Source organism: Rhagoletis pomonella, unplaced genomic scaffold (genome assembly GCF_013731165.1).
Source record: "Rhagoletis pomonella isolate Grant_MI unplaced genomic scaffold, Rhpom_1.0 Rhpom_scaffold_00002, whole genome shotgun sequence".
NCBI lineage: Eukaryota > Metazoa > Arthropoda > Insecta > Diptera > Tephritidae > Rhagoletis > Rhagoletis pomonella.
Window position 1 is genome coordinate 51,879,197 of NW_023458556.1, and position 13,176 is coordinate 51,892,372.

At 33.1% G+C, this 13,176-nt stretch overlaps 1 protein-coding gene across 1 annotated transcript; it reads right to left on the reverse strand.

Moving 5' to 3' along the window:
* Nucleotides 1-1,087: 1,087 nt before the first annotated feature.
* On the reverse strand, nt 1,088-8,115 carry LOC118734679. The gene is made up of 7 exons (XM_036464387.1): nt 7,845-8,115; nt 7,452-7,786; nt 7,176-7,385; nt 5,666-5,842; nt 5,288-5,586; nt 1,912-2,057; nt 1,088-1,410 (listed from the first exon to the last, which is right to left on the reverse strand). The coding sequence occupies exons 1-7, from the start codon at nt 8,086-8,088 to the stop codon at nt 1,088-1,090; spliced, it is 1,734 nt and encodes a 577-aa protein (XP_036320280.1). The 5' UTR covers nt 8,089-8,115.
* Nucleotides 8,116-13,176: the final 5,061 nt, after the last annotated feature.

Sequence of the window (13,176 nt, forward strand, 5' to 3'; positions counted from 1 at the left end):
AATTCTTTGAGCAAAAAAAATTCCAAGAGTTTGAAACCCCTTTAGTGCCAAAGAAAATTAGTTTTTGGTTTTTGGTTTTAACAATAAAACTTTATTGAATATGAATCGAAGCTTAAAAAAAAAAATAAAATGAAATAAATAAAATAAATAAATTAAGGTGGTATAAGTTACATATATAATGTATATAAAAAGTGTGCATTAAAGCGTTCGAAAATGAACGCAATAAAGTATACTTTAGTCTATAGACTACACCTGAAAAGAAATGTGTAATATTATAATAATTACAAAAAATAAAGCGGGAACTATAAGCTTTAATTGTTTTTCAAGCAGAATACTTCAACAAAAACCTACAAAAATTAGAAAAATTTACCTTTTTACCAATCCAATTTTTTCTACCAATTTTAGTAACAATTTACCAAACTGGCAACCCTGCTTGTGATGCTCACCAAACGTTTCGTGGAAACTCAAGACTCAATCTACCCCAAAGATGCCCAAAAAAATAGCATCCCATATATATTATTCCAAACGATATGTTTTTCAATAACATTTAAACAGGAAGTCAAAACAATTAAGAAATTTACGAAAGCGTGAACTATCATAGTGATTCATACTTTGTTTTACTTATACTTAATGCTCAGTCAATCTGGCAAAATTTTTTTGTCTACTCTGAAATAAATCCATTACAGATAAATGATATGCCATCGGAAAGCTATGCTGTTTAAAATAACGAAATATCCTATACTTCAATTTGTCCGGGAATATTTTTAATTACTCTTACGTAGACGAAGAAATTGCGGTGGGAAGTATAAGGCTACGACTAATCAATTAATATTGTTTTCCTTTTAAGTTGTACAAACACGTGGATACCCGCCTAGGCGTATGTGTATCATTATTTCCTGTTGATATTTGATGCAAAAAATCAATAATTACGCGAAAGTTGATGGTAGTAGCCTAATTTTTCTTTCCCTTAGTTTCTTACACATAAGGTCCATAAAATTCAATGAAATCACTAACAAATTTTTATAAATTTGTTTAGTTTCTATATTTTTTAATCGTTGAGCTTTTCAACAATTTTCGAATATCAATATTATGCTGCATTTAATTCATCGTTTGTTTCACTACTACGTTGTGATATTTGTGAGGTGCGGCTTTCAAGCGAAACTTTGCTTCTGCGCTTGCGGATCGAATCCGTTGACTGATAACGCTTTTTCAATGATATTTCTGCCTCATTCACTTGGCGACAGCTCTCAATGAAAGACATCAATTCAGGGCTATTCAAACTCTTTGCCACCGCATAGGATTCATCTAGTATTTCCTTGGCACGTTCCACCTTGTGAAGAACTGTATGGGCCTTACATATAAGTATGGTGCTTAAGAAGCGCCAAACGTTGCTGTTGCAGTTTTTCGATTCTAGATAGAATTGGGAAATATATAATATATATAAATATACATAGGAAGAAACTATCGAACATTGTATTTTTTTCTTAAGGGAGTTATTCATACAAATTTAAATTGTTTAGTTTCGAAATTGTTTTAAGTTTTTTTTTTTAAAGAAGGCTCGAACTTGTTGCGTTTCTAAAGCTCTGGGAACTTTTGAAAAGTTTTGATATTTATAAGAAAGTAATTTTTAATTAGAAAACCCAATACCGAACCCAGCCCAGAAAACGTGTGGAACAGAGCTATTGTAGTTAAATAGGCGGTATAATATATGAGTACTGTAGTACTGTAGTACTTTAGCACTTGTTAGCACAAAAGAAATTTGATTAATTGTTAGACTTCAAAAAAGTAAAAATTTAGAAAAGAAGATTTTTATTGAATGTGCCAATGAATTATATTAAAAAATATATTAACGTCTTTCAATTGATTTCTAAATTTCGGGAGAGCTACCTACTATATATAGTACATACATACCTTCAATAGCTTTACGAGCCACGGAAACACATTCGTCAAATCGGCTCTGTCTCAGATGACTGCGGGCGATCTCGTGCAATAAATAGCATTTTTCAATCGAGTATTTAGCGAAGTGAATACGTTTCTCCAAGCGAGCCAAATATTTTCTAGAAGATAAAGTGAAAACAATATTGACTTGAGAATAGAGTTCAAGTGTATTATTAGAAATATGCTAAAGAACTTTTAACAGCAATTTCGTAGACATTTTTCTTTCTTCTATTGAATGAGTTTCCTGGTAGGCAAAATATCTACACCTGCGAACACAAAAATAGTAGAAAAATTCAAAATTATGATGTTGGCAGACCTGGCGAACTTCGTCCCGCCCAAAATTAATTTTTTCCATCTTTTTCACCAACAAATCACGTTCACGTTTGGTTTTGTGGCCTTCAGAAGTAGGGACACGAAATTCGATACGATACGATGCCATATCGACATTTTTGCCTTTCAATAAATATACTTTTTACTCGATAATTTTCAAACGATAGTTTTTGGAACCTAGAACCAGAACCCTTGTATCGTATCGAATTTTAAGTATACATTAGAAAGTTAATTTGAATAACAATATATTGTAGCTGATATTAAAAATATTAGTATTTTATTAAATTCTTTTGATGTGCTTAAGGAAAAGTACATATGTTCTTATGGGCAATTCCAATCTGGCGCGGCGTGATATTAATATGATAAAATGTTCCAAAATGTAAGAATCTTTCCTCTTGATTCCAGTATCTTCATTTATGCATATTGTAACTATCAATACCTTATAAAGGGAAGTGTACATTTTTTTTTGTCTAAAACTAATAAAGTTTGAAGGACGAAATTCGAGAATGTGGTAGTTTGCATATTAGTCCTTGACATATATTTTTTTCAAAAATAAACATTGGATATTCAAGGATAAACGTTTAAATGGTCATTTTCAACAACTATTCATCTTGGTGCACAAAAAAATAAATTTTTTTCCAATTCTACAGAATTTTTCCTTTTAATTGATACCCATATTGTTACTCTACAATGCACCAAATCTTTTAAATCATTTTTTTATTCAATCATATCCTAGAAATTTCAAAGTCCTTTAAAAAAATCCTGACGTCATAGAGAAAAATTAAAAACGCAGTTATACTTTATTTGCTTCCTAGTTTTGTAAATATATTGATTTATTCGTGTGTTTCAAAAATTTTTCATACACTTCACACTTTTAGTTCATACAATCTTAAAGCAGAAATATTTCAAAATGTATGAACTAAAGGCGGGAAGGGTAGTATCCTTAGAAATATTATAAATCGGAAAGTGAGTTTGTTTATTTGTTACGCTTTCACGATTTAACTACTTAACCAATAATGATGCAATTTTGTGCACTGATGTCATTTAGCCCAACTTAAAATATAGGGTAGCTTTTAATCTCGATTGTACAAGGGGGCGTGGCACTCCCATATGAACGGAATTTTTCATAGTATATATCGCGGGAAATATTTGTGATAGAGGACTGAAACTTGGTATGGAGATATATAGAATCGATTCTACACTCATGGGGGAGGGCTGCCACCTCTTCAAAAAGTAAATTTCAACTTGAATTAAGGGAATTATTTATTTGAAAACTATATTAAACAAGTAATTTTTAGCAAAAAAAAACCGACTTCAACTCTCATATAAAAAAAAATATATATATATATATCTCATGATCCACTGATCGGATCTTAACCAGATTAGTATGGGACCACCTCTGAGACACTACCTTTCCGATGCACCGATTATCGAAATCGGTTGACGTGGTCCAAAGTTATGCGGTAACAGACATAAAAAAAAAAAATAAAAATAAAAAATATTCCGACGAACTGATAACCTCCTCTTTGTTTGGAAGTCGGTTAGAAATAAAAAAATATTCCGACGAACTGATAACCTCCTCCTTTTTTGGAAGTCGGTTAAAAATGAATATCAAGAGGCCTAAAAATGTTGTAGTTTAATAATATTTTGAAAAGGTTGCCAGCTAAAAAGTAAAATATAAATTAATTATTCGCAAGCTATGTATCTGAAAAATTATAATATGGGTGTGAATCGAAAGATGGTTAAGAAATCTTCAGATTAAACATTTAGACTATTTAGGTGTTTTACTAGTATTACCATCCGATTAAAAATTAGATTGAATTAATTTAAATGAATTACTGCAATATGGGTGTCAATCGAAATGTTTTTGAGAAAGGTCTAAGTTCTAAACTACATGAAGGACGGTTGTTACCTGTTTGAAAAATCAAATTCTACTTGAAGTAGAGGAATTAAATAATTGAGATATGTATCACAATATGGGTGTCAGACCAAAGAGGTTTTATAAGATTTTAGTTGGAAAAATTTCTGGAGAGGGTTGTCACCTGTGTGAAAAGTCGAATTCAGTTAACTTGTAAACAAGGAAGTATTAAAATATGCCCAACATAAGAGTGTAAGAAATCTTTAGTTCGAACACTAAGAATATTTTTTAGGTGCTTAAAGAGAGTTGCCACCCACTTAAAAAGTTTAGTTTATACTTTATTCAAATATTGGTACCACTCCAAATGGGTTTGACAAGGCTATATTTCCAAACTATATTTAGAGGGTTGCCACATGTAAAAAAAATTAAATTCAACTTATGCATCAGTTTATTAGAATATATATCAAGATGTCTGTCAGATGAAGGTTATTTAAGAAAATATTTTGAGAAAAGTTTCCGCCTGTTTGAAAAAGTTGAAAGTTGAATTTAACTAATTTATATACAAGTTATAGGAAATATTAAAATACGGGTGTCTAACGAAAGAGTGTTAAGACATCTTTAGTTTTCACATTTACGTTTGAAGAAGGTTGCCACCTGCTTAAAAAGTTACATTCAATATCATATTTAAAAATTTAGATGAATTACTAAACGATATTTCTTTAGGAAGGTTACCACGCGTTTGAAAATCAAATTCAACTTACTTCATAACTTAATTGTAAGAAGATTTTAGTTTGAAAATACTTTTGAAAAGGATTTCTACCTGTGAAAAGTCGAATTTTGTAAACTTATACCCAATGTTTACGAAATATGAAAAAATGGGTGCCAAGGTCATTAGATTTGCACCGTTCTTGTGTGGTTTTATGATATTGAAAACCGGCAATATGCGAGCCCTCTCTTCACTAGGAAACGCCTGCATGGATTTAGATGAAATATGACACTCGAATAGCTTATAACTCTGACTAACATTTGGAATAGTTTCTAGGGAATTTAACTTTAGGGCGTTTAAACGCCATGCGGGCTCAGTAGTTTTTCTTATTGCTTTTCAGATTGTGCTCGACATATTCACTCTGTAATATGGTTAGGTGTAAAAGTCATACATACTTGTAAGCGATCATTGTATAGTCGATAGCATCCGGTTCCTGATAGGTGGATTTATCGCCGAAGACAAAGCTCACTTGACGATCTTTGCTCTTATCGGTTGGAATACGTAGCAATCGCATTAAGTGACTTGCATTATTTTGTGCCGATGACAAATCACTCGGTTGAATGAAACGATCGATATAAGCCAGCGCCAATGTGTTGTACACTTCATTCAAAAATTCGAATTTCCAGGGCATGACGCGATGTGTCTTTAGCACTATATAATCGCCCATAACTTCTTCGATGTATTTACTGAGTTTCTATAATTTTATAAATTAATATGGGTAGATATAAGACATTTTACATACATATGCAACAAATAAAAAAGTCAATACTTACGTCAAGTTTTCCCCTGGCCCTAAGTTGGCGAATCGTACGCAATATCGTTAGCATATTTCGACGCGTCTGATATTGTATATGATTCAAATGTGTCTCACGATGTTTTTCCCAAACTTTCTTATCCGGACACTTAAGCATTTGTTCATTATAAAATGGACTGCGAGCTTGAAGCATTTTCTAAGAATAAATGATATACATACATATAAACATGAAACACAAAGTAGCTGGTTAATAGTTAGAATATTTCGGTTTCGGAAAAGAGAGAAATCATTAACTGTCTTCATGAGAACGGATCCACTTAATAGTGCAAATTGGTCTAATGTGACACCTGACCTGAGTTGAAAATATTAAAATATGGATTTTGTCTTCCAAGATTCTTTGGGAATTTATTAACAAATCGAAAGATCTTTTGTACATTCTGGGTTAAGTAAGTAATCGCATTCAGGATATAAAATTCCATACTGGGCGTAGTGTTCAGTATATTTTTTCAGCTAACTTACCTCGCTGTGCTTTGAAAAATCTAAAGAGTTTTATTGTTTGGACATATTATCCGGTAAGAGAAGGTCGCTGAAATTTAACAGACAGTCCAGAAAATGACCGGCTTATATGTATACGGTTTTAAGAGTACTAATTACTCAACATATCCACTTACCGAGAAGTGAAAAATTTTGTTTTTGTGTATTCCTTTTCAGCTAATTGTCACTGTGCCGCCTATAAGCTACATCAAAAATTTCCTGAACAAAAATATCTTACACTGGCCAATATATTAAGTTACGTTAAGGAAGTTAAGTCTAGCCTAACTGAGCCTTTAGATCTCTATAAATTTTCTTCATTCAGAGTCAGCAAAAAGCAAATTTATGGACTTATATGTATAAATTTTAATTTTTAGAGAAATTCTCTTTTCGAAGTAGGGTGTGTCTTCAAATGGATCATCAATGCTGTAAAAAAAAAATAGACGTTTTGGACTCTTGACCTCTTTCAAAAATAATTCGTGGCTTTTCTGTTCCATAGAGGTTGAAATTTGCTTGACTGTTTAAATATTGTATTCCTATCGGTATTCTTCTTTCTTACAGAATATATCTAATATAAATATAAAAATGTAGTTTCAATTTAGTTAAATTTTAGGGATTCCATGGAGGTTTAACCCCTACGTTAGCAGAAAGAGAGAACGGTAGTTCCATAGATGGTTTATCACTACCGATGGGACTGTTATCAAACCGATTGCAAGCCCTGAAGTGAAGTGGAGGACACAAAAGTTAGTTGGGCGCTAAAGAGCTCAGGTCTTCGTCCCTCAACAAATCGCTGCCCAAAACTTCAACCTAACCCATGCGAAGGCAGGTCAACATGAGGTTGTCATGTAAGCCTACCAGTCTAGTGAGGTTTTTAGGCCACCAGAAGTGACCAGTAAACATCTCCACAAGTTGTCTGAAGTCTCATCTGCTCAATGAAAGCAAATACCGATCAATACTCCCTGAGATTTTGCTGATCGAAATATTGTTCCTGAACTTACCAAAAATTTCTTCAGCACCCCATATTTGTTGTTTGTTAGATGGTGTAGAAAAGGGGTGGAAACTTTGCACTGTGGCAGCAATAGGTTAGGATTATCACGTAAACTCTTCAAACAAAGCACATCAATCCAACTTTTGTTGTAATATAATTGGTTGAAGACCTTGAACGCGCGCTCGCGCCTTGCGATTTCACGTGGAGACAGGAGCAGTTCCTGTAGAATGGAAAAGTTTGAGAGTTTTTATCAATGTATTTTTATTTTTATTTAAATTTTCTCTACCTCCTTTTCCAATATGCTAAGCACGTCGCATTTTCCTTGCTCGCGCAGTATTTTCCATAGCGGACGTGGATCTACGTACTTCTCATGTTCCAAGTGTTCCAATACTTTTGCGAAAATTTTCTCATTTCTCAATATGAATGGGCCAAGTGTTTCACCAATGGAGTCATTGAAATTTTCATTGACCACAATTAAACGATTCAGGAATGCTGAAACTTTCTTGCCATAAAATTTACGTGTGTTGTCATGTAGCTCGACTTTGCAATTCTCGAATTGGTTAAGCTCATACAGTGCATCACAAATCTCGAGATTTATTGGAGCATTATTTGGTTCAATAGCTGGAAAATAACGTTGCGAAATGAATTGAGGTACACGTTAGTTTTTATCTCACTTTACCTCCTGCTTCCAAACTGTCTTCTAACGCCCCTTGCGTCTGCGCAATATTACGCTTACATTGGCTGCGAAAGTAAAGCGCTCGAGAATCGTCGCCCTTTAGCTCCAGCGATTTGTCATAGTAGTTTGCTGCAATGTCCAGCTGTTGTTTACGTGTGTAAAATAGACCCCAATCGCGATAGATTAACTGCACATGTTCATCACTCCAAGCGATCTTCTCCCAAGGCAGAACCGCTACTTCCTGCATTTTGGCAATTTACTTCTGTTTATTCCTCCTGGTCTAGGAATTGTTTGAATTCGAATATATTTTGGGCACAATGATGGCAAATGGTTTTCTTGAAAATTTTGTTTGAATTTTATTTGTAAAATCGCTAGAAAATAAATTTTTTAGGCATGAAGCCGGATTGTTTGCCTGTTAATTTTTTTTTCGTTTCAGTTTCTGATGCGTACCAAAGCAAATTTAATAAGGTAGAAGTGACAACTAGCTCGAACTCTATTGCACTATTATCTATTGTAGCTAAGTTCGGGCGGAGCCAAACATTAAATACCCGGCGTAAGTATTAAATATATGTTTTTTCACCTTTCCGAAAGCTGCCGCTACATGGTAAGCCGGGGTATATCAATTTTGAGTAAATTAGCGCCCTTAAATTTCGAAATATTGAAGTTTGAAGCATTTCTGAAATTTACCGTTATATGAGAAGAGGCCGTAATTTTAGTCCGATTTAAATAATTTTCAACGCTTTGCTTATATGTGGCGAGCACAATAAAAATACCGACTTTGGTACAAATTAGTATAACGGTTACCGATATACTTATATGCAATCATAAGTGGGCGGTGCCACGCCAATTTTCCAAAATTTTACCATAAACGTATTTCTTGGTAAAGAATTGTTGCAAGCATCAATTTTGAATAAATTAGCTTTAATATTTCCTGATTTATCGAAGATTTTGTATTTCTCTAAATTACCGTTATATCGGATGTGGGCGTGGTAATTGTCCGATTTTAAAAATTTTCGGTTGTTTGGTTTACTGTACCAAGGCCAACAACTGTGCCAAGTTTGGAAGAAATTGGTGCAGCGGTTACCAAGATATACACATGTAACCATAAGTGGGCGTGGCTACGCCCATTTTCCAAAAATATATTATATTCTTATTTTTCGTCTGAAAATTATTGTAAACATCAATTTTGAGTGAATAATCTTCAGTAGTTACTAAAATATTGCAGTTTTCGTATTTCTGAAAATTACCGTTATTTTCAATACCAACCGTCCTACGCCCGAAAGAAGTGTACGTAACAAGTTGCGTTAAGATATCTCAATTTTTACTCGCGTTCTCGTGTGCACAAACGGACGGACAGACAGTCACCGCTTAATCGATTTCTCTATTCATTCTGAGCATTTATGTATACATTTGCCTATATTTATCTCGATTCGTTTTGCCTGTTACAAACAACCGTTATGTGAACAAAGTTATAATACCCTTGTGCACAAGTGCGCTCGGGTATAAAAATTAAATCACTATTATCCCCACCTTTTTGTGAAATTTAGCTACCATTTTAGGAAGTGTGATTGAATTCTTTCCCTTTTTCTCCTGCTTCAAACAACCATGCCTGTGGGTGGGAGTGTAAAATTTTAGAAAAAAAACTACTTACAAAACCTTTCATTCCAAATCATGAGTGCACATGATTCAATAATTAAAGGTTTGCTCAATAGTAGCATTAGAGTTTTGTCAAGAGGGGCGGGAAAACTGTTTTTTGTGCAAACCTTTCATTATTGAATCATGAGTTATGCATGTGTAAACATGTATGTAGATACAAACAAAGAAAAAATCAATCATCATTTTAAACAATAAAAAGAAAAAATGAATTTTTTTAAATTCAGAACGCTCCCTTTTAATAGAAACATATAAGTGGTTCGAAGCTTGCCAGGTCAATGAAGAAAATCTTTACAAACTATCACTTATTTATTCAACGTATTTTGCCTTAACGGATACATACATATATGTAGCTATTAGGAAAAACAAAACCATTTTATGTAATATCAAAAAGCTGTCATATTAAATATATAAAGCAGCTAGTAAGCCCGGGTTATTTTAAATTCAACTTTTAAAAAGGTGGCAACCCTCTCCAAAATATTTTTCAACTAACACCTTGTTAAAGACCTTTGGTCTACACCCATATTGTTATACATGTTCCAATTATCTAATTCCCTTATGCAAGTAAAATTTGGTATTCAAACAGGTGGCAACCGTCTTTCATTTAGTTTAGAACTAAAACATTTTTCAAAAACAGTTAGCTTTATACCCCATATGACAACAATTCATTTAAATTAATTGAATACAATTTTTTAATCGGGTGGAAACCTTAGTAATACACCTCAATAATATTTTAAACTTACAATCTGAAGGTTTCTTTACGATTAATTTATGTAAATTTAACTTTTCAAACAGGTGGCAACCATTTTCAAAATATTTTCAAACCACAACTTTTAAAGCCTTTTGACATCCATTTTTAAATATATTTTCAAATAAATAATTATCTTAATTCAAGTTGTATTTGATTTTTTAAACAGGTGGCAGCCCTCCTCCATGAGTGTGAAATTGATTTTGTATATCTCCATACCAAGTTTTACTACTCTATCACCAATGTTTTCTGCGATATACAGTATGAAAAATTCCGTGGGAGGTGCCATGCCCTCTTGTACATCATGATTAAATCTATCCTATATTTTAAGTTGGGCTAAATGACACCAGTGTACAAAATTTCCTAACCTTACCACACTTTCATACTCACGTTCATCACGGGAAGTGTACAAAGCATGTGGAGGTATGTTGGGGTTTTCGGTTATAAGTATAACAACATCACATGCTCCCAGTGCCGAGGTTGGCAATCCAATACAATGGCTGTGCCTTAGGAACAAACTAAGTTGGAAGCAATCTAAAACTTCGTTAAAACGTCGAGACTTCGGATTTACACGTAATTGGTAGTTTAGTGTGTAGTAATAGAACTTTTTCAAAAAATATCGATACTAGTACTCATTTAAATAGAATACTTTATATAGTATAGTGTGTACTAAATTCACAACTTTAAATCCGTTTTTCTCGAGTTTTGGGTTTTTTGAGTTATGACAGTATTGAAGTAAATGAGCGCTATATTCATTTACATGACATTAATATTGGATATACATATATAGAACATAATTTTTGAAACCAATATTTACTGGCTAATTTGTTTTAATTTTTGAATGTAATTGAATGATCAAATTTTTTTGTGTAATGCTCGTCGATACTTTTTAGTAGTCTTGTCAAAAAGTATCGAGTTCTCGATACTACTCAGTACTCATGAAAAGTATCGATATTCTGTACACGGTACTCGTATCGTTCTACCACTAGTAGTGTGCCGGACCTACATCAAACACTTGTGGCTCATATTGCTGAATCGGCGTATATGTTGTGACGATCGAGTGTGGTTTGATGACACATGCAGGGCACTGGTTAAAGAAAAAATAGATTTTCAGTTGGACAGAAGAACACCAGAAAGCTTTTATCACTTTGCAGAAGAAGCTAATTTCACCACCAGTAATCAGCTGCCCAGATTTTACCTAGCCGTTTATCGTAACGACCGATGCTTCCAATTATGCACTAGGTGCGATCATGTGTACTAACTAGAAAGATGAAAGAAAAATTAAAGATTAATCATATTCGCCTTTTCAAAATTCGACTCGACTCATTTATTTTTATTACTCATACCCCTTGAATTCCCCCCTCTCGACGACCCTGTCAGTGCAACCATGAGCTTGAACTAACCAAGCTCAATACAATGGCATACATATGAAAGCAAATAGAAAAATAATTAAGCAAATAAAATTTTACCATTGTAATTAAGAGACAGTATTAAAGGAATGAAAAAGTCCAAATGGCATTGGGAAAGCTTTTCGAATTTAGTTACATTTGTGCATAATTATACGCATGTATGTGTGTGATTAGCTGCTGATGTTAAGAGAAAGCATGAAACAAACAAAACTCACTTAGCCTTGTAATTAGCAACAGTGACTTGATTTATTTTAACATAAATTGGTATGGAATTTTAGGGAATAATATGGAATAAATGATGGATGAATTTTTGGTTTTTTCAACAAATTTTGTGTAGCCTTAATTTAACTAGCTGAGGAATAGTGATTATCAGCCCTCTAGCAATTTAATTGCAAATTGGAGAATTAATATGGTTTGCCTACAACATGCAAAACGGATAAAAAAAAATACACTGAAATTACATAAAATATTGAATCACGAGGTTTAATTAATTGGTCAGATATGTATGTACATTAGGGCGGAGTTATTTGTTCGGAGCAAAATTTTCGAGGAAAGTGTACAGCAAATTCCCATTCTACAATTAATTCTAAGCTAAAATGACGAATAAACTATACACCAAAATACACCAATTTTCAAAAGTAAAGACAGTATATACATTGTATGATGAAAACACAAAAGTTTGCAAATGCAAAATTAATTTCGTTAAGAAAAAATTATAACATACTGACTTTTCTTTTAAATAAGTTAATTGTAAAAACAAATATTTTTAAGGCAAGCTTTCTTAATATGAACGAAATCGGACCATAGATATTGGTTTTCCAAATATCGTGCGCCACATATCGGAAAAATTTTAGTGGAGTTATTTCTTTTAATGTAAATATGCACCAAATCGGACTATAAATACGGGTTTTCCAAATATCTTGGCTCCTGCGCCACCTATCGGACTAACACTTCTTTCGTATTGCATTGTCATCGGGTTATGAGCCAGCTGTGAAGTTTCAAGTCTCTAGGTCATCGGGAAGTTGGTCAAAAATTGATTGCAAGATTTACCCCTAAAAACATACATACATACAAGGAGAGCAAGTTAACTAAAAGCTTGTAAAATTGGGAGCGTCAAACGCCATTTTTGGTATATATGTAGTTTGTTCAAAATTTTTGCTTAGAAACGAACGTAGAATTGGAATATGCATACACTTTTTTCGAAAGTAAATTTCTCCGCCCTAATGTACATACTTTTGTTGTTTATTCTATTTTGAAATGCTGTGAAATGTTAATGTTTTTTTTTAGCAAATTTCACACAAATGACAACTCATGTGGGTTTTGTGGGAAAATTAGAGCGTAAAACCGCACAAATTGCAACATGGCTAAGGGCAGCCAAAAGAGCAGTGTCACGTGAATCTGCATACAAGTTGACTATTATAATTGTTGTATGCATACATACATGCACATGCCTTGTGTTTTAATATTCATATTTGTATATGTGCATATGTTGGTTTAAGTTAATTTATAATCGCAGCTATGCTCT